This window comes from Oryctolagus cuniculus, chromosome 17, assembly GCF_964237555.1.
Source record: "Oryctolagus cuniculus chromosome 17, mOryCun1.1, whole genome shotgun sequence".
Classification (NCBI taxonomy): Eukaryota; Metazoa; Chordata; class Mammalia; order Lagomorpha; family Leporidae; genus Oryctolagus; species Oryctolagus cuniculus.
Genome location: NC_091448.1, coordinates 18,929,682 through 18,953,938, shown reverse-complemented (window position 1 = coordinate 18,953,938; position 24,257 = coordinate 18,929,682). Strand labels below are relative to the sequence as shown.

At 63.7% G+C, this 24,257-nt stretch overlaps 2 protein-coding genes across 2 annotated transcripts; one reads left to right on the top strand and one right to left on the bottom strand.

The window, feature by feature from the left end:
- The first annotated feature begins 8,139 nt into the window (after positions 1–8,139).
- GRN (granulin precursor) lies at positions 8,140–14,211 on the top strand. The gene is made up of 13 exons (XM_008271579.4): positions 8,140–8,292; positions 10,360–10,504; positions 10,577–10,702; positions 10,828–10,912; positions 11,315–11,427; positions 11,510–11,645; positions 11,729–11,847; positions 12,070–12,193; positions 12,427–12,524; positions 12,616–12,861; positions 13,160–13,393; positions 13,477–13,710; positions 13,801–14,211. Exons 2-13 carry the CDS (start codon positions 10,367–10,369, stop codon positions 13,936–13,938), a joined length of 1,791 nt encoding a protein of 596 aa, XP_008269801.1. The 5' UTR covers positions 8,140–8,292; positions 10,360–10,366; the 3' UTR covers positions 13,939–14,211.
- Positions 14,212–14,281: 70 nt separating this feature from the next.
- On the bottom strand, positions 14,282–23,751 carry FAM171A2 (family with sequence similarity 171 member A2). The gene is made up of 8 exons (XM_008271581.3): positions 23,493–23,751; positions 20,373–20,600; positions 20,079–20,171; positions 17,256–17,414; positions 17,000–17,179; positions 16,782–16,898; positions 16,564–16,690; positions 14,282–16,169 (listed from the first exon to the last, which is right to left on the bottom strand). The coding sequence occupies exons 1-8, from the start codon at positions 23,608–23,610 to the stop codon at positions 14,696–14,698; spliced, it is 2,496 nt and encodes an 831-aa protein (XP_008269803.2). The 5' UTR covers positions 23,611–23,751; the 3' UTR covers positions 14,282–14,695.
- Between the last annotated feature and the right edge of the window lie 506 nt (positions 23,752–24,257).

Here is a 24,257-nt window from a genome sequence, read left to right as displayed (position 1 = left end):
ACAAAGCCGCCATTACCAAAAGCAGATTTGGGAGCTGGTTTTTGGCTAAGAGCCCCACAGAGGAGCACGCGCTCTCCACAGCAAGCTATACCCAGTCCCACGCGGTGGCTGCCAGGTCTGGCCTCTCAGGGTGACTGCCGCTGGGGACGGGGGGCCTCAGACCAGCTCGGCCGGGCCCTGTCTGGACCCAAAAGGAAGAGGAGCTGTCCCCACTGGGCACCCACTGACTGCACACGTGTGTGTGTATGTGTGTGTGCGCACACACATGTGTCTTCTGTTGATTTATGGAGCATTTCTCTCTTTGGTTCTTCTTTTTTTTTTTAACAGCTTTGAGGGTTTCTGCTAGACACTGTTGTGGGCACTGGGATACGGCAAAGATGAAGCCTCCCCCGACCCTGCTCAGCCGTGCCGCTGTGGACAGTGAGGACATCTGTAGGGGCAAGAAGCCAGGGTCTCGGGGGAGGAGGCTTGGGATCAGCTAGAGAGAGGGGCCCAGGCCTGGATGCTGGCTCGGCCCCTCCCCCTGCACTGTCAGCCGTGTGACCTCGGGAAGCCTGGCCCACCTGGCTCTCAGTTCTCTCATAAAAATGGAACTAACAATTGCACCGACCTCAAAGGGCTGCACTAAAGATTAAAGGAGAAGGGCGGTGCTTTGCGAGTGGTTGAGACACCTGCACCCCGTCCCATGCCCGGGTGGGGTCCCAGCCCGATGGGCACCCTGGAAGGCAGCAGGTGGTGGCTAAAGGAACAGGGCGGCTGGCGTGGAGTTCCTGGCTGCAGGCGTTTGAGGAGAGACCCAGCAGGTAGGATCTCTCTCTCTCTTGCTTCTCCCTCTGGAATAAATAAGGAATACACATGAATATGGAAGGAGACTTTAACAGGGAACTTGGCACCATGCCGACTTCAACAAGCGCGGGCAGGACCTGTGTTTTGAAGACAGTGACGCGAGAGCCACGTGCGTCCCAAGGCAGGTTTCTCTGCCTGATCCTCGGGGCCCTGTCTCCTTCCTGGGCCTCAGTCTCTTCACCTCTAAAATGGAACGAGCAACACCCCTGGCCCTACTCGCTCTGGGGGCTGCTGAGGTTGGAGTGACAGATGTGTGAATGTGGTTTGTGGGCAGGAAGGGGTGTCCCGCGTGGGCGGGTTCCCCACTCACACCCGCCACCCCCCCAGTCCTATTCCGGCTCAGCGCCCTGTCCCCACCCCACCCTGCCCTGGCAGCCGCCTCCCCTCGGGGCTCCAGGAGACGACGCCCCAGCGCGTTGCTTCAGAGACAGCTCACGGGGCTGACCGCAGCGCCCTTGATGTCCCGGGGAGAATTCCCTGCGGCTCTGATGTGCCCGTTTATGAGATTTCCTCACAGCCCTCATCCCGTTTGAACCTCGTGGGACTGCGTGCAGGGTGCGCCGGGGTTGCTGTGTGCCCATTCCACTGATGACCTCTGGGATTTCAATAACCGAGCCTCGGGTTCTGACCTCTCCGCTTCCTGGCTGCGGAACCCTGGACAGGACCCTTAGCACGGCGTGCGCTTGCGCAGTGGAGAGAGTGCGCGGCAGTGTCGCTGTAGGCAGGACAGGGTTCACCCTCGAAGCAGTGCAGCAGTTAAGATGCTACTTTGGGGCGCTGGCACTGTGGCGAAGCAGGTAGAGCCGCCGCCTGTGGCGCCAGCATCCCATATGGGTGCCAGTTCGAGTTCGGCTGCTCCACTTCCAATCCAGCTCCCTGCTAACACGCTCAGAGAAGCAGCAGAGGATGGCTCCCATGCTTGGACCCCTGAACCCACGTGCGAGACCTGGATGGAAGCCTGGCCCAGCCCTGGCTATTGTGGCCATCTGGGGAGTGAACCAGCAGATGGAAGATACCCCTCTCTGTCTCTCTCTAACTCTGGCTCTCAAATAAATAAAATAAAATATTTTTTTTAAAAATGCCACTTGGGACACCCACATCTCACATCAGAATACCTGGGTTCAAATCTTGGCCACACTTACAGTCCCAGCTGCCTGCTGATGCAACCCTGGGAGGCAGCCGGTGCTGGCTCAGCCAGCTGCGTCTCTGCCACCCACTCAGGGTTCCTGGCTCCTGGCTTTGGCCAGGGGCTGTAGGCATTGAGTGAGTTAAGCTGTGGATGGGAGACTTCTGTTGGGTTCTCTGATTTCAAATAAATAAAATAATTAAATAAAAATTATATTAAAATTATATTAAATTCTTCCCTATGTTTCTGCCACCAACGCCAAGCTCCTTAGTGCCCAGCTCTGACAAGCAGGCTGCCGTGGTGCCCACAACCCTGGCTGCTTTCTGCCAACTTGCTGGCCATCGTGACGGCTGGCTCCAGCTCCCAGAGTGCACCAGCAACGCAGTGGCTTCCGGGTGACCACGGACAGGCATGGCTGCCCAGGGACCTCGAGTTCAGAAAAAAGCACAGGGTGTGACAGTGGCCGGACCACGGAGGGGGGGCCTCACCCCAGGGCCCCAGCCCCACCCCTCCCAACTCTTCCAGGCCAGGCCACCGTCCCTGCGGAGAGAGAGCCCTTGGATGTGGGCCCCGGGTGGCCTCAGAGGCACTCACGAGGGGTTTAGGAGACCTGAGCTCCTGTCTGGTTGGTTTGTTTGCTTGTTTGATTTTTCCCCTTCTACTCTTCTGCGATTAGATTTCCTGTTACCGGTTTTGTAACATTTACTTGAAAAATGAATGTCTTTGTCTTGAATAAATGCAATTTAGTTATCAAACTTTCAAACATAGGTACGATGGAGAAGGAAATGATAGTTTACAAAGAAACTATATGTTCCTGGATCTTTACTTTTTTTTTTAAGATTTATTTATTTGAAAGGCAGAGTTACAGAGAGAGGGGGAGGGAGAGACAGAGAAAGAGATCTTCCATCTGCCAGTTCACTCCCCAGATGACCAGGGCTGGGCCAGACTGAAGGCAGGAGCTAGGAGATTCTTCTGGGTCTCTCACATAGGTCCAGGGGCCCAAGCACTTGGGCCATCTTCTGTTGTTTTTCCAGGTGCATTAGCAGGGAGCAGGATCAGAAGTGGATCAGCCAGGACTTGAACCAGTGCCCATATGAGATTCCTGTGTCACAGGCAGTGGCTTAACCTGCTACACCACAATGCTGGCCCAGGTGCTCGCTCGCTCACTCTCTCTCTTTATTTCTGTATTTGAAAGGTAGAGTGACAGAGGGAGGGAGGGAGGAAGAGAGAGAGAGAGAGAAAGAGAGATATCTTCCATCTGCTGAGTCACTTCCCAAATACCTGCGACAGGGCTGGGCCAGGCCAAAGCCAGAAGCCAGGTACTCCATCCGAGTCTCCCATGAGGATGGCAAGGGCCCAGGTACGTGGGCCATCCCCTGCTGCCTTCCCAAGCACGTTAGCAGGAAGCTGGATAGGAAGTGGAGGAGCTGGGACTCGAACCAGCCCTCAGATACGGGGTGCTGGCCTCCCAAGCTGTGCCACGAGGCTGCCTGCATGGGTCTTTCTCAACTGTCCTGAGTCTTTAGCATCAACGGACCAGAGACCCCAGGGCCTCTGGTGGAGCTGGAGTCCATGGTCACCGGCTGGAAAATCCCTTCTGTGAGTTGGACGAGGCCCGTGCAGGCTACGGAGGGTGATTTGTTCCCTCACCCAAAACACCGTCCCAGTAGACTGCTCGTCTTCCTGCTGTTTGTGTGTTTGTTTTCTTAGGAGCTGTTTCTGTATTCCAGTTTCTGTGTCCTTCCTTCCCAGCTGTCTGTCGTGTGCGATTACGTGAAAGTCATGGGAAAACCATTGATCAATCTCACCGTTAGTGGCTTCTGCTTTTTCCCCTTGCTTCAGAAATTATAAATATGCCCTTCCGGGTCTGTTTCTATTCCTGTTGCAGCCTCGGCTGGGCTGGGCTGGGCTGGGCTGGGCCCCAGATGCCAGCCCTGGATGGAGGCACCGGGAGTGACAGGAGGTGCAGACCAGGAGCCTGGCTGGAGAGGCCCCGGGGGTCCCCGCCCCCTGCCTGTCCCTGGTTCTTCCAGGCCAGCCCCACACTGCTTCCGAGGTGCGGGCTGGACGAGGGGCTGGAAAGCTTTCCCTGCCCAAGCCCCGCACGTCTCCCCGCCTCCCCCTGACTCCCTGGTTGATCTTCAGAATTTTCTTCATTGAGAATTGCTACTCTGCCCCAGAGGGGGCCGCAGCCATCCCACAGCTGGGACTTCCATCACTCGAACACCCAGTTACACTTGAACTTCAATTTAAAGGTGGACTTTGGGGGACGACTGTTTAGCCTAGAGGTTGACACCCGCACCACACATGGAGATACCCAGGTTTGATTCCTGGCTCTTGCTTCTGCTAATGCAAACCCTGGGAGGCAGTGGTGATGGCTTGAGTGACTGGGCTTCTGCAAGCCACGTGGGAGGCAGAGATGGGGCTCCCAGCTCCCCGCTTCAGCCCAGGACACTGCAGACATCTGGGGAGTGAACCAGCAGATGGGAGCTCTCTGTCTGCTCGCTCTCTCTCTCTCTGCCTTCAAATAAATAGTTTTTTTTTTAAAGAAATTATTTTATTTATTTGAAAGGCAGAGTTACAGAGAGCAAGGGCAGAGAGAGGGAGAGAGAGAGGTTTTCCATCCGTTGGTTCACTCCCCAGATGGCTGCAACAGCAGGAGCTGTGCTGATCCGAAGCCAGGAGCCAGGAGCTTCTTTCAGGTCTCCCATGCAGGTGCAGGGGCCCAAGGATTTGGGCCATCTTCTACTGCTTTCCCAGGCCATAGCAGAAAGCTGGACAGGAAGTGAAGCATCTGGGACTTGAACTGGCACACATATGGGATGCTGGCACTGCAGGCAGAGGCTTTACCTGCTACGCCACACTGTTGGTCCCCAAAGAAATACATTTTTTTTTGACAGGCAGAGTGGACAGTGAGAGAGAGACAGAGAGAAAGGTCTTCCTTTTTGCCATTGGTTCACCCTCCAATGGCCACCGCGGCCGGCGCACCGCGCTGATCCGATGGCAGGAGCCAGGTACTTATCCTGGTCTCCCATGGGGTGCAGGGCCCAAGCACTTGGGCCATCCTCCACTGCACTCCCTGGCCACAGCAGAGAGCTGGCCTGGAAGAGGGGCAACCGGGACAGAATCCGGCGCCCCGACCAGGACTAGAACCACCTGTGCCGGCGCCGCAAGGCGGAGGATTAGCCTAGTGAGCCGCGGCGCCAGCCTCCAAATAAATACATTTTTAAAGTGAAATTTTTTAGTATATACATGTCCATGCTGTGGCTGGTGCTGTGGTATAGTGGGTAAAACCACCACCTCTAATGCTGGCATCCCATATGGGCACTGGTTCAAGTCCTGGCTGCTCCATTTCCAACTAGGTCTCTACTAATGGCCTGGAAAAGGCAGCAGAAGACGCCCAAGTGCCTGGACCCCTGCTACCCACGTGGGAGACCTGGAAGAAGCTCCTGGCTCCTGGCTTCGGCCTGGCCATTGCAGCCATCTGAGGAGTGAACCAGTGGATGGAAGATTCTCTCTCTCTCTCTCTCTAACTCTTTCAAGTAAATAAATTAAATGTTTTTTTTTTTATTATTATTATTTTGACAGGCAGAGTGGACAGTGAGAGAGAGAGACAGAGAGAAAGGTCTTCCTTTGCCCTTGGTTCACCCTCCAATGGCCGCCGCGGCTGGCGCGCTGTGGCCGGCGCACTGCGCTGATCCGATGGCAGGAGCCAGGTACTTATCCTGGTCTCCCATGGGGTGCAGGGCCCAAGCACTTGGGCCATCCTCCACTGCACTCCCTGGCCATAGCAGAGAGCTGGCCTGGCAGAGGGGCAACTGGGACAGAATCCGGCGCCCTGACCGGGACTAGAACCCGGTGTGCTGGCGCCGCAAGGTGGAGGATTAGCCTAGTGAGCCGCAGCGCCGGCCAAATTAAATCTTTTTTTTTTTTAAAAAAAGAATACCCACGCAATATTGGGTTGTCAATCCTGTATCTGAAATTCAGTTGTAACTGTGCATCTTGTACTGTTCTCTGCTCAGTCTGGCAACCCTGGAAGGCTGGGGCTGCAGAGAGGGCGCAAAAATAGCCAGCCCCCCTGCCCCCACCCCTGCCCTTCCTGCCTGAGTCAGCCCTCAGTGAGCTATTGTTGCCCAAGTTTCCGAGGCACCTGCCCGAGTCATGGAGTCATCAGGCCCTGGACTGCGGCGGCTGGGCTCGGCCCCAAGGAGGCATGCGGGTCGGGGTGAGTCACACCGCGGCCCCAGGCTCCGGAGAGGGGACTGAGGCCTCGGCCAGAGGCCAGGGAGTCCCAGTCACCGCCAGTTCTGCACTTCTGGAAGTGGGAGGAGAGAGGCTCAGGGTGGCAGGGGGGAATTGGGGCGCAGGTCCTGGGGTGGGGTTGGGAACTTTCTGCTGCTCCACACATGTCCAGTGCCCCACATGCAGTGCAGGGAAAAAGGAGATGAAAGACAGAGGAGAGGGAAGCAGGGAGAGAAGAGGGGGGGGGGAGGAGGAGGAGGGGGAGGAGTGGGAGGAGGAGGGGGGGAGGAGTGAAGGAAGGGGAGAAGATGCTCATTCCCTAGGACAGAGGCTCGCTCCACGCCCCTCCCTGCCACCCAGTGCTGCCAAAGTGGCCTGTGAGGTCAAGGGCGGGGTGCCCACCCTGGAGTCAGGCCGAGGACCAGGACTTGCAGGGAAGTGGCCGAGGCCCTTGGAGTAGGAAGAGCAGGCAGGTGGGAGGCAGCCAGGGGTCTGCAGAGGGGCCTCAGCTTGCAACCACGCAGCACCAGGCGGCCGAGGGACCGGGACGCTGGGGTGCCTAGGTGGGGGAGGAGAGAACGGTCTGCGGAGATGGAGGGAGTGATAGCAAACGTGAAAGGGAGGGAGGCCAGGGTGGCTGGGTGAGGGAGCCACAGGCCTGGTCAGGGGCCCGTGGGAGGCTCGGGGAAGGGACGCGTCGGGCCTGACCCCCGGTGGCAAACGTTTCCATGAGCCCGGACGTCTGCCTCTCACGTCCCCTTGTCCCTGGGCGTGGAAGTGCCGCGGGCTCGCTGCAACCACTGGACAAGCTCATTGCAAACCGATTGCACACTTCCTGCCGCCAGCAATCAGGGCAAGGGCACGGCTGCTCAGCCTCACTGCCGGCCTTGGAGAGGGCCGCCTTAGGGCATCCAGGACCTTGTGCCTCTATCGCCGACGTCCCCAGCGCACTGGACTTCTAAGTTCTTCTGTGAGAAGTCTGCCTTCTGCCATTTTCCTATTGAATGCTCTTAATCTGTGCGACCGCTTCTAGAAGCCTCAATGCACACAGCCCCCGATCTTTTCAAAACTGCTTGTTGCTGGGAAACGAGAACATTAAAAAGTGTGCAAACTAACAGAAAAGACGCCCGGTGTGAGGCGAACACACCCCTCACCCCTGAGGCCGTGACAACCCCAAGACGTCTCCAGACGCTGCTGCGAACGTCCCCGGTGGGCAACACTGCCCCCGTTGGGGAATCTCTGCTCTCCTCACTCGCCGTGTCCGCTCCTGGAAGGCAGAGCTGACTGAAGCTAGGAGCCACTTGCCCTCGCTGCCCACCCGCGCCGGGCGCCCCCCTGGCTCCGGGCCTGTGCGATCTCCCAGCGCCCCGCCCCGCCCCCGCTGCGACCCAGGTCCTCGCGGGTTCAGCTCGAGCCACTGCTCCCACGGCCGACTTCAATCCCTCCTTCTCGGGCGTGAGCCACCCTCGCTCCTCTCCCTCCAGCACCTCCACGGCACCCGGCACGCGCGCTGAGCCTGACCCGGCCGCTTAGGCGAGGGTCTGGGAGCTGCCCCTTTCGGCGTCCACAGCCATCCCTCATCTCCCCTCGGGGTTCGGCTGCCCGACCTTTAACGCGAGGCGGCTCAAAGAACAGAAGCGGAGTGCACAAAGCTCCGCCGCCCAGCGCCCGCGAACGCCCGCGAACGCCCCGCAGAGGCGCGGCCGGCCGGCGGTCAGCGTCCACAAATAACGCGGGCCCCTCCTCCCGCACACAACTCCAGGCGCCGGCGGCACGCGGCTGGCTGCGAGGCTGGCAGCGGCAGCCCCGGCCGAGGCGTCATATGATTCCCCAATCACATGATCCCAAGAAAATGGGGTGTGGGGAGAGAGAGGAAGGGGAGGAGGAGGCTGAATTGAGAAAAAGAAACACAGCTTTCCAGGCTGGCCCCGCCTCTACGTCGAGGACTAGCCAATGGGGGCGCGGTATCTGGGATCCCCGGCCAATGGAAACAGAGGAGGGTGGGCCAGCGCGCTGAGGGGCCGGCGTCCGTGAGGGGAGCCGCGGCTGCTGCCCAGGGAGCGCGGACGCGGACGCAGGTAGCAGGGCGGCGGCGCAGGGGCTTGGAGGGGGGTGTGGGCTTAGGGGTCCTCTGGCGTCTCAGCCCGGAGGCGAGAGAAGAGCCGCTTGTGGAAACTCCTTTAGGGGTTTCTGATGCACGGGGGTAGGGGGCGCAAGCAGTCACTGCAGACACCCCCACCCGAGGGGGCTTCTCTGCCTCCCAGAACCCCGGGAGCCGCAGTCCCCCCGATTCTTGAGCCTGCCCCACCGCCTGCAGGCAGGTGCCGGCTCTTCCCCTTCTGGCGGTGAGGGTGGGGGGTGGTCCCTGAAGGGGAGGCCCGCCCGCCCGCCGCTTGTCCCGGGGCGCAGAGGGGCTTGGAGCGGGACAGGGGAGAGGTGACTGAACCCCCGGGTGGAGTCTGGCTCTTCCCCAACTTCCTCTGCCGGGGGGCGGCACGAGCTAACTTCCGCCTCTCCCCGCCACTTTTTCCTGCGCCTTCGCAGTTCACCTTTTGGGGAATTTCCTGGCCCCTTGGCCCTGGGGTTGGGAGTGCCACTTAGCGGAAGGTGCCAGGGGCTTACAGAGGCTCCGTCCTCTCCGGGCCGGGGGTGAGGGTGGGGTGAGGGAGACCCTCGCCCCATCGCCGGGGCTGTGCGCGCCTGCGTGCGTGTGGATTCGCCAGAGCGTGCACTGCACTCCCCCCACTCCAGATACAGGGCGAGGAAGATACGACAGCTAGGTCACGGGCGCCGGGTAGTCCCGGGCAGACAGGCCCCCACCTGGCGGCCTGCGCTGGGGCTGGGCACGGAGAAGCAGGTGCAGGCGGCTGCGCGGGCTCTGCCCGGGAGCTGAGGGGCGAGCGCGGACCTGGGGACTCGGTCCAGGACCAGGCGGCTCGGTCCAGGACCAGGCTGCGGCCGCGAGAGCCAGGGGGTGGCCTTCCAGGTGTGTGGGGGGCCGGGGGGGGGTACTTGAGCAAATGCAGGAAACACTTCCATTCCCTGCCTGTGCCTGGACCCCAGGCCCACCCCTCCCATGGTTTGGGGTCCCTTCCCGGGCCGGCGTGCCCTGAGCCATCAGGGCCCGCTCTCACTGGAGCTGGCACGGGGCTGGACTTCTGCCATAAAGCCTCGGGCTCCAGTTTCCCTCTGAGGGTAAAGGTCGTGCTCCTCACGCTGGATGATGGTTGCAAAGCAGTAAACAACCAGGAGTGCCCCGGCAGGCATGCGGCCCGGCCGGGAGGCAGGGTAGCGCTTCTTGGGTTGGCGGCACAGGCCCCGAGCCCGGGGAAAGACTTGTGTGGGTAGCAGGAGGCGGCTTCCCCCAGGAGCCTGTGGCCGGTTCCTCCCGCTGACTCAGATGGGCCGCCCAGCGGGCGCAGTAGCCTCTGCCCACATGTGGCTGCTTCATTTCCAGCAGAGGAGACATGGGGATGGGTGATGTGTTTGGGGACTTGACAGGGCCCTTGGTGGTGTTGGGGGCCCTCAGCACACAGGGATCTGGAAGCTGCCCTTGCCTCCGTGTCTCCTGTCCTGGGTGGGGTGGGGACCGCCGCGGGCAGCAGTGAGGGAGCCCTGGGGAAGACACCCGAGTCTCCACTGGCTGCCACTTCCTGTTTCACAACTTTTCTTAACCCTGTGGCGTCCGTGTCAGGAAGTGACCACTGGGCCCTGCGAGACCACAGCAAGGGCAGGTGTGGGTGCAGCGTTGGGAGGACTGGCTGAGGAGTGGGGAGCCTTGGATGTTCCTGGAGAAGCCCCTCCTGTACCCCAGCCCCATCCTCTCCCCTGGCCCTGAGCCCCCCCCCCCGAGGTGGCCCACGTCTCCACACATCACATCCACAGAATCCACACTGCGTCTCACAAGCCCGCGTCTGCACACTCGCACACGGAGACGCAGGAGTGTCACGTGCTTGGAACATGCAATGACACACAGGGAGGAAGCTGCGTCCGAGCCACACGTTTCTGCGTCGGGACGGAGCTGGGAGGCAGGCTCCAGGTCTCCCGGGCCTGGACGTCGGCCTGGGGCTGCCTGAGCGAGCGGCTTCAGACTCTGAGGCGGCCTGGACTTCAGCTGGTTGACAGGTGCCCGTTGGTGTTCGCAGGCAGACCATGTGGGCCCTGGTGAGCTGGGTGGCCGTCATGGCAGGGCTGGTCGCTGGAACACAGTGCCCCGACGGTCAGCGCTGCCCCGAGGCCTGCTGCCTGGACCCTGGAGGAGCCGGCTACAGCTGCTGCAGCCACGTGCCGGTGAGTGCCCGGCTAAGAGCCTTCCCAAGGCGGGCAGAGGCCTTCGGTCTATTCTCTGGCCTCTCTTTGCAGGACAAATGGCCCCCGACACTGAGCAGGCGTCTGGGCAGACCCTGCCAGGTGGGTGCCCACTGCACCCACGGCGCCTCCTGCGTCCTCACCGTCTCGGGCACCTCCAGCTGCTGCCCCTTTCCGGAGGTGAGGGCACCGCTTATGCAGTGGAGGGGCTCGGAGCTGCCTTTGCACTTTGCCTGCCTGCCTCCCGCCCCCCGCCCCCTCGGGTAGGAGGGCCATCCCGACGCAGGCGCCTCTGTGTCCCACAGGCTGTGTCCTGCGCGGATGGCCGTCACTGCTGCCCTCGGGGCTTCCACTGCAGCGCGGATGGGCGAGCCTGCTTCCGGGCGGCAGGTGCGGCAGGGGCACAGGGGAGGGCCGGTGGGCCCGGAGCCCGGCCAGCGGAGTGGCCCTGTGTCTTGCCCTCGTGTCCTCGTCATGCGGCATCTGCCCTATGCGACCTCCCTGACTGCTCTGGGCAGAGGGGGCGAGAGGAGGGGCAGGAGAGAATGCGGGGCTCCAGGCCCAGCTGCAGGCACTGCGGGGCGGGGCGGGGCGGGGCGGGCGGGGGCCGTACTGTTTGAATGCCGACCTGCTGTCTGTGGCTGCCCTGCCCTATGTCATCTTGCTGGGGCAGGGACTGGCTTCGGGGGCAGGGGTGTATGGGGGAGCCTGGGAGATCACTGGGCCTGCGTGTCCTCGTGAGGGGCGGGGGAAGGCCCTTCGCTGAGGGGCTTGCTTGTTACCTGTCCACAGCTAACAACTCCCTGGGAGCTGTCCAGTGCCCCGGGAGCCAGTTCCAATGCCCAGACTCCTCCACGTGCTGCGTCATGTTGGACGGCTCCTGGGGCTGCTGCCCTATGCCCGAGGTACAGGTCTGGGAGGGGGCTGGGAGGGGGCCGGGAGGGGGCTGGGTGGGAGCAGAGGCCCATCGGGACCGTCTCTTCTCAGGCATCTTGCTGTGAGGACAGGGTACACTGCTGCCCCCATGGCGCCGTCTGTGACCTGGCTCATACCCGCTGCATCATGGCCACAGGCACCCAGCCGCTGGCCAAGAAGACCCCTGCACGGAGGACCAACAGCCTAGGTGAGGAGCAGCGGGGCACCATGGGAGGCCCTGCTGGAGAAAGCGCCCGGTCTGGGCCCCCTCACACCTGGCTCCTCCTCCAGTGCCGTTAGTGGCTTCGCCCACCTCCGTCCTGTGCCCTGACGGACGCTCCCGGTGCCCTGACGACTCTACCTGCTGTGAGCTGCCCAGTGGGAAGTACGGCTGCTGTCCAATGCCCAATGTGAGTGAGGGGCCGCGTACTCACGGCCAGCTGGCTGCACGGGCTACTTGCCCGGGGTCTCCAGGGCTGGGGCTGGCCTCCGTGGTTGCAGGGAGCCCGAGGGACTCAGGACTCATGCTGCCCCCTAGTGGAGACTGGAGACAGTGCCAGCCCTCAGCCTGTCTGCTCCCTGTGCTCCGTACAAGCTGGCAGTCACCAAGATACACCCTCGTCCCCACCCAGGCCATCTGCTGCTCCGATCACCAGCACTGCTGTCCCCAGGACACCGTGTGCGACCTGGTCCAGAGTAAATGCCTCTCCAAGGAGAACGCTACAGAGCTGCTCACGAAGCTGCCGGCACGCACAGGTAACAGGCAGGCCCCAGACCTCAGTCCCCTGCCCCACAAACAGGGGCTCTCCCAAGCTGTTCCTGGGGTGGGGTGCTGTGGCCACGTGGAGGGGCCAGCCAGGTGCAGCCCCTTCCCTCCACACTGGGCCCTGCCCCAGGATCACTGTGGGGTGGCGCTGTCTGTGCAGCTGGCAAAGGCGGGCACCGCAGGGTCGCCAGGGCCACTGCTGACCTGTCCTGTGTGCCCGCAGTGCAGGATGTCAAGTGCGACCAGGAGGTGAGCTGCCCGGATGGCTACACCTGCTGCCGCCTAGCGTCAGGGGCCTGGGGCTGCTGCCCCTTCACGCAGGTACCGAGGAGCAGTGGGCGGGCTGGGCCGAGCCGGAGGGTGGCATTCAGCTAGGCCCCTGTCACTGCTGGCCCTTGTCCGTCCACTCCAGGCTGTGTGCTGTGAGGACCACATACACTGCTGTCCAGAGGGCTTTAAGTGTCACACGGAGAAAGGCACCTGTGAGCTGGGGCCCCGCCAGGTGCCGTGGATGGAGAAGGTCCCAGCCCCCGTGAGCGTGCCAGAGCCCCCAGCCTGGAGGAGCGGGGTCCCCTGTGATCACCTCGCCAGCTGCCCCGTCTTCAGCACCTGCTGCCAGCTCGCGTCGGGGCAGTGGGGCTGCTGTCCTGTCCCAGCGGTACAGTGTGGCCTGGGGGCGGGGACGGTGTCTTGGCCTGGGCCAGTGGGTGGCCAGGCTCAGTGGGGCTGCTGTCCTGTCCCAGCGGTACAGTGTGGCTGTGGGGGCGGGGATGGTGTCTTGGCCTGGGCCAGTGGGTGGCCAGGCTCGTGTTGCCTCTTCCTGCCCTCTGCCTAGGCCACGGCAGCACCCAGCTGAGCTCTCCCCAGCCGGAGGGGCTGTGAGCAGGAGAGGTGGCTGGGGCCACCATGTCCCCCGTGGTAGCTCCCTGGACCACCCTTTCCTGCCCGCCCCCCAGGCCGTCTGCTGTCAGGACCACCAGCACTGCTGCCCGCAGGGCCACACGTGCACGGCCGAGGGGCGGTGTCGGCGGCAGAACGAGACGGTGGCCGGGCTGCAGAAGACGCCTGCCCGCCAGGCGTCCCTGTCCCACCCCCGGGACATCGGCTGTGACCAGCACACCAGCTGCCCGGTGGGGCAGACCTGCTGCCCGAGCCTCGGCGGGGGCTGGGCCTGCTGCCAGCTGCCCCATGTGAGTGCCCGCCTGCCCACCCCAGGCTGGGGAGGCTGCGGCCCGCGTGGGGACAGGGACGTCATGCCGTTCTGTCGCCGCAGGCCGTGTGCTGTGAGGACCGCCAGCACTGCTGCCCGGCCGGCTACACGTGCAACGTGAAGGCCCGGTCCTGCGAGAAGGAGGTGGAGGCCGCCCATGCCGCGGCGGCACTCCTGCTGCCCGGCCCGCGCGAGGGTGTGCGGGACGTGGCGTGTGGGCAAGGACGCTTCTGCCACGATAACCAGACGTGCTGCCGGGACCGCCAAGGCGGCTGGGCCTGCTGTCCCTACCCCCAGGTCAGCGCCACCCCCACCCCTGGGGCTGGGTTTGGGTGCCCACCAGGGCCCGCCCCGTCTAACCCTGTCGCCCTCTCTCTGACCGCCCAGGGCTCCTGCTGTGCAGACCGGCAGCACTGCTGTCCCGCCGGCTTCCACTGTAAGGCCAAGGGCACCAAGTGTGTGCGCTGGGGGAACCTGCGCTGGGACGCCCCACCGAGAGAGCTGGCGCCCCAGCAGCTGTTGTGAGGGACTGAGGACCGGAAACACTTGGCAGCCCTCGGGGTCCTGCCCGGAGGGTGCCCACTGCTCAGGCCTCCCCAGCGCCTCTTCCTCCACCCAGCTCTCCCCACCCGGGATCCTGTCAGAAGGGGGGCTGGGGCAGAAGCCACCAAACAAGCTGCCATCCCCTCCCCCGATTTCTGTGGACCCTGTGGTCAGGTGCTGTCCCTTTTCCACAGGGGTGTGTGTGTGTGTGTGTGTGTACATGTGTGTGCGCTCCAATAAAGTTTGTACACTTTCTTCACCGCGTCTGATTTGGCCACCCTGCCTCCCACCCCCGCCCCCGCCCCCACAGAAACACACACACGTGTTTCCCTCACCACTTGTGTATTTGCTGTTGCTTGCCACGGCCCCATCCCCATTCGCCCCCAGCCCCCCAGAACTGCCCCGGCACCAGCCCCGGGACGGCATGGCCCAGAGGTGGCAAGCAGCACCCTCCCCTCCCAGGGGTCCGCAGAGAACGCCCCCTCCCTTCCTAGCCCTCACACGAGCAGCTGAGGCCAGGTCGCCCCGCCTGCTGTCCCCCAACAGAGCTCTCTATGTACAGCCCCCAACCCCCCCAGCCCTCCTCCCCTGCACCTCCCAGCGCGGGGCTGGAGGCCGACCCAGGCTCCCTCTCCCAAGACACATACCACGGGACAGCTCCGCCGGCCCCCGGCCCGGGGAGGGGGCTGCGAGCGCGGGCCCCCACGGGCCCCCGGGGCGCGCAGCCCGGGCGCGGGCGCTACTTGACGTTGAACACCATGAGCGGCCGCTCCTCCCGCCGCTGCCACGGGCTCTTCTTGTCGCCCGCCTCGTCGCCCGCCTCCGCCCCCAGCTCGTCCTCGGGGCTGGTGAGCGAGTCGCGCCGCAGCTCGCTGGCGCTGCTGCGGGAGCTGTCCCCGCGACTGCGGCCCCGGCCCCGGGGCACCGTGGCCGCCCGGCCCTCGGGCGCCGCCACCTCGTCCAGCAGCGGCGTCAGAGAGTTGTCCTCCGGGGAGCAGAGGCCCGTGCGGCTCTCGCTGCTGCTCGGCTCCGTGTCCTCGCTGAGCGCCAGGCGCGGGGGCGCGGGCGGCGGCGGGGGCGGCGGCGGCGGCGGCTGGGACGCGGCGGGCGGCGCGCGCTCCCGCTCCTCCCGCGGGGGCCGCCGGCGCGCGGGCCGCGCCTCGTGCACGTCGACGCCCGAGTCCAGGCTGGCGTCGGTGCTGCGGCCCCCGCCGCCCGCCTGCAGGTCGATGTAGGAGTGGCGCACCTGCGAGTTGGAGCGGCCGTCGAGGGACACGAACCAGGCGCGCGGGTGCGGCTTCACGCCCAGTTCCAGCAGCTTCTTCTCGGTCAGCGCCTGCAGCTCGCCGTTGAGCTGCGCCATGGTGGACTCGTTGAACAGCACCGGGATAGTGACGGAGCCGCTGACGGGCGCCGAGCGCCCGCCCCCCCAGCCCTCGCCGCCGCCAGCCCCTCCGGCCTCGGCCGCCGCGCCCGCGTGGCCCGGCATCAGCGGGCGCTGGGGGTCGGGCTGGGGAAAGGCGCGCGCTGGGCCGGGGGCCGTGCCCTCGGGCGGGGCGGCCTCGTCGCCCACCCCCGCGGCGCCCGCCTCGGCGCCGAGGCGCACGTAGTGCGCGGGGATCACCAGCGTGGGCATGACGTTGCGGTAGACGTTGTCCTTGAGGTGGTCGATGGAGCCGCAGAAGATGAGCGGCCCGGCCTGGCCGAGCGACGGCGGCCGCGCCAGCTGGTCCACCGACTGCGACAGCAGGAAGTCGGGCGTCTTGCTCTCGGCAGCCCCCTTGTGGCTCAGGTAGTGGTCGAAGGGCGGCGGCGGCGACGGCGGCTCGTGCAGAAAGGCCGCGCCCCCCGCCGGGCCCCGCCGGTACTCCTCCAGGCCCGGCTCCAGCCCCTCGACGGAGCGGGCGCCCTTGAGCCCAGCGCCCTCAGCCCCGCGGGCACCCGCAGGCTCAGCGGCCGGGCGGCTGGCCGCGCGCGGCTTGGCGCGGAAGAAGTCGTCCCGGGAAGCGGCCAAGTCCCGGGAGCTGGAGAAAGCCGAGTGGAGGGGGCCTGGAGGCGGGGCCTCGGGGTCCCCTGGCGAGGCGGGCTCCAGGGGTCCCCCGCAGATGAGGTGCAGCTGGGACATCGAGGTGGCCTGGTCTCGTTTGTTGCCGTCGGAGGGCCCGGAGAGCTGCAGCTTGCGGTGCTGTTGCCTCGGCTTCAGGCAGCGCCTCCTGGAGGGGGGTGGAGTAGAGAGGTACCCCCAGGAGGGTGAGGGCTGGGGTAGCTTCCTAACCCTGCTGCGGCAGCTTGGGGCCGGGACGTGCAGGAGACGTGGCGAGGGGGGCCCCGGCGGGGCTGTGGGAAGAGCTTAGGCGTTGTGGGGGCCTGGCCAGCGACCTCCCTTGGGGTACATTTGGAGGAGAACCTCAGAAGGGCCCCCGTGCACATGTGGCCTTTCTGGTCAGTGCCCTGAGGACCTGACTGTGTGTCTTAGGCATCTTTTGGGCCCACGGTGCCCAGCACAGACCAAGCACAGAGCTGTCAGCCCTGCACTGGACCGTGAACTTGAAGATGAGGTTGGGTCAGCCCGAGGAGAGGAGGCTGGGGGTGTCCCGGCACACTCACCGGCAGTAGTAGATGAGCAGACACAGCAGAATGAGCACCAGCAGAGCCAGGGCCGCCAGGATGGTCAGCAGGAAGATGGTGTGGTAGGTGCCAATGTCCTGGATGCCGGACGTGATGGTGACCAGCCCTGGGACCGGCAAGGGCTTTGTGTTCGGGTGTGGACGCGCCTCCCGCCTTTCAGCTCCCGGCCTCCCCTTCCTCCCAGCGCCCGCTCTCACCAGCCGTGGGGGAGGCCATGGCGGCCGCCCAGTACCCCAGCTGCGGGGAGACGAAGGTCCAGTGGAGCTGCCGGCCTTCCCTGCGGATCACCCCAGTGCCGTTGCGCACCCACAGGCCTGCGAGAGGGAGGGGTTCCAGCAAGCCCAGCGCCCCCACCTCATCTCAGTGCCACTTTCCTTCCCCCAGCCCCAGTGTCTGCCCCCACCCAGGCACTTACCACTCTTGGGGTCAAACCTCCAGGCTGGAATGCTGGTGCCCACAGTGAGGGCGCGAGGCTCTGAGGGCACGGGCAGGGACAGGTGAATGGGGCCTGACAGTGGCACCTCTGTCCCGTTGCCCGTCAGCAGGTGCACACTCACGGCAGCCAGGGGCATCAGCTCCAGCCAGGAGCCATTGCCTGCAGGAAGAGAACGCAGAGCTGAGGGCTAATTCCGGGGGGAAGGGACCCATTCCATACCCAGCCCCCAGAGTACCTGAGCTGGAGGCCTCAGTGCCCAGGAAGGCAGGGAAGGCCCGCATTTCCTGCGGGGTGATGGCGGGTGTCAGTGAGGCCCAGAGCTGGCTGTAGGTGGAGCTGACAGGCAGGCGGGCAGCGCGGCGCTGGAACTGCACCCAGGGCTGCGAGTGGGCACCTGGGTGGAGAGAGGGACTGCAGTGGCCTGGCCAAGGGCTAGAGCAGAAAACAAGTTTCTCTCTTTCTTTTCTTTACCTCTCTCTTTCTTTCTTTCTTTCTTTCTCTCTCTCTCTCTCTCTCTTTCTTTTTTCCTCCCTTCCTTTCTTTTTCTTTCTTTCTTTCTTTCTTTTTCTTTCTTTCTTTCTTTCTCTCTCTCTCTCTCTCTCTCTCTCTCTCTTTCTTTCTTTCTTTCAGATTTATTTTATTTATTTGAAAGGCAGAGTTGAGAGAGAGAGAGAGAGAGAGAACTTCCATCCGCTGGTTCACTTCCCAAACAGCTGCAACAACCAGGGCTGGGCCAAGCCAAAGCCGGGAGCCAGGAGCTTTATCTGAGGGTCCCACATGGGTGGCAGGGCCCAAGCACGCTCCCAGGTGCGTTAGCAGGGAGCTGGCTCAGAAGCGGAGCAACCAGGAGCATCTCTACCCACTACGCCACAGCACGGGCCCCAGAAAGCAAGTTTCTTAAGGAGAAGGGGAGCCCTGGGTCAGGCCACTTGAGGAGGCCAGGGAGGGGTGTGAGCTGGGAGGAGAGCCGGGCAGCCCACGGAGTGTTAGCTGGAAGAGACAGAGGCCTGGCGGCTGCGGTCCTGGGCCTGGCCTGTGGCTCTCAGGGTCCCTTGTTCTCTCTGAAACGCCGCTTCCTTATAAGCCCACACAAGGAGCAGGTTGGGATCCTCAAGCAGCCGCCTTGTCTGCGTGTGCCAAGCACAGGGCTGGGCCCGGGGATGCCGAGCTCAGAGAGACCCCGTTCCTGCCTTCAAGTTCACCCGGGGGGGGGCTGTCCTTTCAGCCCCTGGTAGAACTCGCTGCGGTGATGGGGTGTTCGACGTCGGCTCTGCCCGCTGGGCCCACCTTGGTTCTCATGGGAAAGACAGCCAGGGTAACTGAGGGAGCAGGTGCATTTTGAATATCTAGGAATTTGGCGAATTCTTAATAAAATTGTTTCAATTTAAGTAACTACAGGTAGCTAGCGGCCAGTGCACTAGACAGCTTAGGTGGTGTGTGTGTGTGTGTGTGTGTGTGTGTAGGAGGGGCAGACATATAAGCAGAATTCCAGAACAGTATGGTCAAACCGACATTTAGTAAACTCTAAAATGTGCCGGGCACTCTGCGAGTATTCGCCCTTTTAATTAGCATAACAGCCCCCAAAGCAGATGCCTTTAGTATCAACCCCATTTTACAGACACAGACATGGAGGCACGAGCCGTTTGGTCGTTTGTCCAAGGTCACCACGCTTGAGCCGGGGTTGACGCCCAGGCTTTCCGGCTTCCGGGGCCCCCACCCCTACCATCCGCAGATGCAGGGGCTGGGAGCGTGGCTAGCCAAGCGCAAGAAAGGCCTGTGGCATCCCACGGGGGAGTGCCACTCAGCCGAGAGAGACCGTGGGAAAGGACTCCCAGGGGGAGGGCTGGCAGCTGTGCCAGAGGTCTGGGCTCTCCCTGGACAGCAGGGGGCGCCATCGGAGGGCTTTGAGCTAGGGGGCAACAGAAGGGCCACCTGGCATTTCAGAGACCTCCAGGGGCTTTTAGAAGTCTCAGTTCAGGGGGCCGACATTGTGGCGCAATGGGTTGAGCTCCCATTTGCGACACCACCCTCCCATTGGAGTACCGCAGTACCAGAGTACCGGTTCCACCCTCAGCTGCTCTGCTAATGCACCTGGGAAAGCGGCAGATGATGGCCCAAGTAGAAGACGGGGATGGAGCTCCAGGCTCCTGGCTTTGGCTTGGCCCAGCCCCGATGGTTGTGGCCATTTGGGAAGTGAACTAGTGATGTCAGATCTCTCTCTCTCTGCCTTGGTTCAGGGTCAGAGTGAAGAGACAAAGGCTCAGGCTGAGCATGCACACTGGGGGGGGGTCCCCTTACTCCAAGCCTCCATCTGTGGCCCTTGAGAATTACCCATGGAGGCGGCCCTCTGCCTCTCTCTGATGAAGGCAGCTTTGCTGTCCTTTAGCTCTAAGAGCCCGTGATCTGACTGCCGCCGTCACTGAGTTCTCTGGGCAGCCTGGCCACCGCCACACGTTCCAGGCCTCCCCCCTCCACGGCGGCTGCTGCCCGTCCTCCGGAAACTTCCAGAGACCTGCAGTGATCTTGTCTAGACCCCCACAGAGCAGGCCCCGGGCCTGCTTGTCCTCACCCTTGCTCCCAGCACCTCCCACAATGCCTGGCGCAGCACACGTGCTGAAGGAAGTGGGAGCTGGGTGCGACAAAGCTGGTGGGCGGCCCAGGGCCGCTGCTCCAGGCTCCCCACTTGGTAGGTGTCCAACACCTGTGGAAGGACCTTCTGTGGCCTTCTGACAGATAGCCAGGCACCCGGTGGGCGAGAGCAAAGTCTCGTGGGTGCACAGAAGACACAGCTGGCAGCGAGGTAAGAATCCAGAATAGAAAGCCCAAGGAAGCCCAATCAGGGGAATAGTCACCGAACGCCTTCCACGCCCTTTCCCACGCTGACGTTACGTAATCCGCACCGCAACTTGATGATGTAGGCACTGTCCTTCCACATCTTACAGATGGACACTTTATGGCCCAGAGAGGTTAAGTCACTTGCCCAAGGGCACCCAGCCAGTATGTGAAGGAGCACAGGTTTCTCTCCAGACCTGGGGTGGTGGGGAGGGCGCAGCCTTACCGGGGGAGCCCAGCAGGATGTGCACGAGGTCCTCATAGAGGATGAGGGTGGCCGGCCGCTCGGGGCGCAGGTAGAGGCTGACGGACGCATACACTGTGGGAGGGGTGACCCATCAGCCCCGCGCCCCCTGCTTCGCGCTCCCAGCGGTGTCACCTCCCTCCGCGCCCTCTGCATACCCCAGCCCAGGCAGCAGCTGCTGGAAATCCTGCCCCCTCCACCCCCGAGGCGCCTATTTTGGGAAGGGGCTGATGGAGGGTCAGCTGTTGTCCCCCCTCCCCCTGCCCCTGCACTCACAAGGCAGCTTGTCAACACGCCAGGGTACAGAGTTGGTGAGGAAGCCAGGGCGGGCAGCAGCGACCAGCACCCAGGTGCCCAGGCGGTAACTGAGGGGCAGTGTGGCCACACCCTCTGAGTCCGTGGTGCCAGTGGCCAGCAGGGTCCGGTTCCCAAACACGTCCACTGAGGCCCGCGCCAGGGGCACCAGCTCTCCGCTCACATACACCTGCACCTTGATCAGGATCTCTGTGGGCAACATGGGGGGAGGGGGTGAGGAGGAGGGATGGGGCGAGATCAGCGGGGGCTGTTGTCTGGGAGAGGCTCTGGGGCTGAGACCAGAGAGCTTTGCACAAGGAGAAGCAGCACTGACAGAGCCCGTGTTTAAACCGGTACAATGACCGACCGTATTTCCTCAAGTCTAACATACCTGTGCATTTACATTTTAACTGTTCTGAATTCAGGCCATGTCTGTGGTTGAGGATGTCATAATTACAACTGATGACATTTCTTCCACTCTTGCTGGTGCATGAAATAATGGTGCATCTTGCAGTTAATGGAGCCCTGGGTTAGATTAAATATGTGCAGCCCATTTCACAGACAGGGAGACTGAGCCTCACAGGGTTCTGATGCTGGCACAGTAGAACCTAGTAGTCTGCCTGGGGAACATCAGTTCTTAACTCCTGGGCCCCTTGTGACCAGGAGAGGAGCGGAGGCAGGGCTGGGGCAGGGGGAGCACCTGGAGAACCAGGGGCCTGCCCGTGGAGAGGAGAGGGAGGGTGGAGGCTGGGCTAGAATGTGAGGAGGACTGGGGAAGTGCTCATTCTCATCACGCAAACGCTTCCAGGATGGCTGGCACAAGCCTGCACCCCTTCAGATTCAAGGACCGCCCCAACCCCTCAGTCCAAACAAGTGCCCCGTGACCCCTCCTCTCACATCTCCAGCCTGCCCCCTCCCAGCTGGTCAGCGGCAGTCGGTCGCCATGGCAACGCCCTCATTCCTCCCAGGAGGCAGGGAGCTGGGGCCCTGAGGAGGGGAAGGCGATCTGGGGGTGGTGGTGGTGGTGGGCGACCCAGGCCCAAGGCAAACTGGGAAGGGAAGCCTAAGTCTGTGGATTTCCAGGGCCACCTCTGGCCACGGGCCCCAGGACTGTCCAGCCAGGCTTGGGCCTGTGGAGTCCTGATCTAGAATGGGTGATGGGGGAGGGGCAGGCCTTGAGTTGGTCCCAGACTTCCCCAGCAGCCTCTGTCCTGTGGCGCCTGCCTCCCCTGCCCACTTGGCAGGGCCCCTCCCTGCAGAACGTGCCTGGCTGCTGCTTTGCTGCTGGTCATGGGTGTCCGATTTGGGAAGGTACAGAGGCCCCAGGCTCTGTGGGCAGGGTGCTGGAGGCCAACCAAGTCCAGGTTCAGAAGGAGGAGTCCAGAGCTGAGCACAGCGGGACGGAGAGACCTTCGGACGGCCTCGCCAGGAGCGGAGGCTGACACTCCACAGTGACAGGTGTCTTAGCTCCGGTTTCCAGTGCCAGGGCCGGTGCCGCGCCTGCCCCTGGCATCCCATCCAGCTGTTGGCCAGCTGGGCGCACACACTTGACCAGCCCCCGGTTTGGGTCCTCCCCCACCAGCCAGCAGGAATTCTGAGAAGCTGGAAGGGGCTGGCTACACCCCAGGCCAACTCTGGGCTGGGAGCAGCTGGGAAGAAGGGACCCAGAGGTCTGAATACCTGGTCATCAGAGGGAACGTCTTGGGCGTACAAGAGCCTCAGGAGAGAGGGTTGGGGAAGCAAACGGGGCGGGGGCAGCTAAGGCCTGCTGAAGGCATCGGGGCCAAGTTGGGGGCAGGTGCCTAGCAGATCCTCTCCCCCCGGACCCACACCCTTGGCGTATGGGGCTTGTGGGAGGGGCTTCCTGAGGGCGCTTCTACCTGCTCCAGCCTTCTCTCTGCCTCCAGAGAGTGAGGGAGACTGAGGCAGAGGGCCAGCCTCACAGCCCTCGCAGCCTCACATTCTGCGCAGGATCCGCCTGTCAGCCCCAGCCCTGCCTCGTTCCAGAGGAAATCCCACCCCCTTCCTTCATCCGGACCCCACCTCCGTCGTCCAGACCCCCACCCCCTGCCTTTCCTGCCAGATCCTTGGTTGGGAGGGGGTGGGGGAGAACATGGTTCCCACAGGCAGGAGAGGGGAGAGCAGTAGTGAGGGGGTGGGCAGGAGGCTGGGGGGTGGGTGCAGAGCTCAGGGGTGCAGCCATGGTCTCATTCTCCCACCGTCTCCCTTGCAGGAGCCGGCCCCACCCCCACTGCACACACCCACCTGGGCCTGGGGAGGTGCTGGGAGCTGAGATGAGGAGGGGGTGATCTGGGGGCAGGCAGGGGACAGGGACCCAGGCACCTGCCCTCTGAGCTGGCACTGCCCACAGCCTGCTAGCCAGCTCAGCATGGCTCTGCCACCACAGCCCTGCCCTGCACCGTGAGCCCAGAATCACGACACCCCCTCTTCTCAGAGCTCTCTCAGCTGCAACCCCTCCTCCGTCACGGGCCGGTCGGCCTTTATTTTTGTGCACCCCAAATTCTAAACCTGGGGGGCGGGCTGGGGGCTGGCGGGCTCCAGGGCGGAGAACCCCATTAGAGCAGTCAGTCCCGCCCACAGCCTCACCCACTCCCCTTCTCCCCTCCCCCCTTCGAATCCAGCTCCAGGCGCCCAGCCCCCGTCCGGGCCCAGGGTGGCAGCCGATGCCTGCGCCACCACCCAGCCGGGGTCAGGAACGAGGGCCCCGTGGGGCGCTGCGAAGCCGGCGCCCGCCCCAGCCCGCCTCTGGGCGGGTGTCTTCGGTAGACAATGGCTCAGGCAGCAGCGCCTCGCGGACCAGGAGGGAGAAAAACAAGTCGGGAGGGGGCGGCGGCGCCAAGCCCGGAGACCCCCGCCCTCCTCATTGTGTCTCCCGGAGACCCTCGCCCCTGACGGTCTCCCTCTTCCCCACGCCACGTCCCCCACCAGCAGCACCGACCCCAGGGCGCCTGGCTCCCCCCACCCAAATCCAAGGAACAGAGTCCGCTCGATTCACGAGCGCCGCGAAGAGGGGCTGGCGGGCGGGGGGCCTGATCGGGGGGCGCAGGCTCGCGATCGCGGCCCCTCCCGGCCGAGACTCACCCTGCGGGCTGGGGGGCTCCGGCGGTGACTTGCCGGGAGCCCGGGAGGCGCCGCCGAGCAGCAGCCCCAGCAGCGGCAGCAGCCGCGCGAGGACGCTGGGGCCACTCGGCGGCGGCATCGCGGGGCTCAGCCCGGCCCTAGCGGTCCATAGCTCCCGCGCGGCCCCGCTCGGCCGGCGCCGCTCAGCCCCGGCTCTGCGCCGCGCGGCTCGGGCTCCCGCTCCGGCTGCGGCGCCCGCTCGGCGCGATTGTCTCCGCCCGGAGCCGCCCGCCAGCGCCCCCTGCAGGCGGCGCCCCACACCGCGGGCCCCCGGCGCCGCCCCCTCCCGGCCCCGCTCAGCCCGCAGCCGCTCGCGCTGCCCGCCCTCTGCCCACCCCGCAGTCTCCCACCCCCGCTCCCGCACTCCGAGCTGCGAGGCGGTGTACCGATCAAGAGTCGTGTCAGGGTCCTATCACGGAGCTTCCAGGGGCTCGAGAGCCCCCGAAATTTGGTGCAAACATTGGGGGTGGGTGGAGAATAGCTATTGCTTACAACATATTCCCAAAGTGATGTAGTCCTGGGTGTCAGGCAAGTGCAAGAACTCCCCGCTCCGCCGCTGAGCGTCTGCGTGAACAGGGTCAGGGAGGCAGCGGGCGGCCCCTGGGGATCAGCGAGGTCTGGGTTCTTGTCTAGCTTCTGCCTCTCCTCAGCCAGGGGCGAGTAACTTAGCCTTCCCGTCCTCAGTCTTCCTCTAGGGTGGGGGTAGCAGTGCCCCCCCCCCCCAGG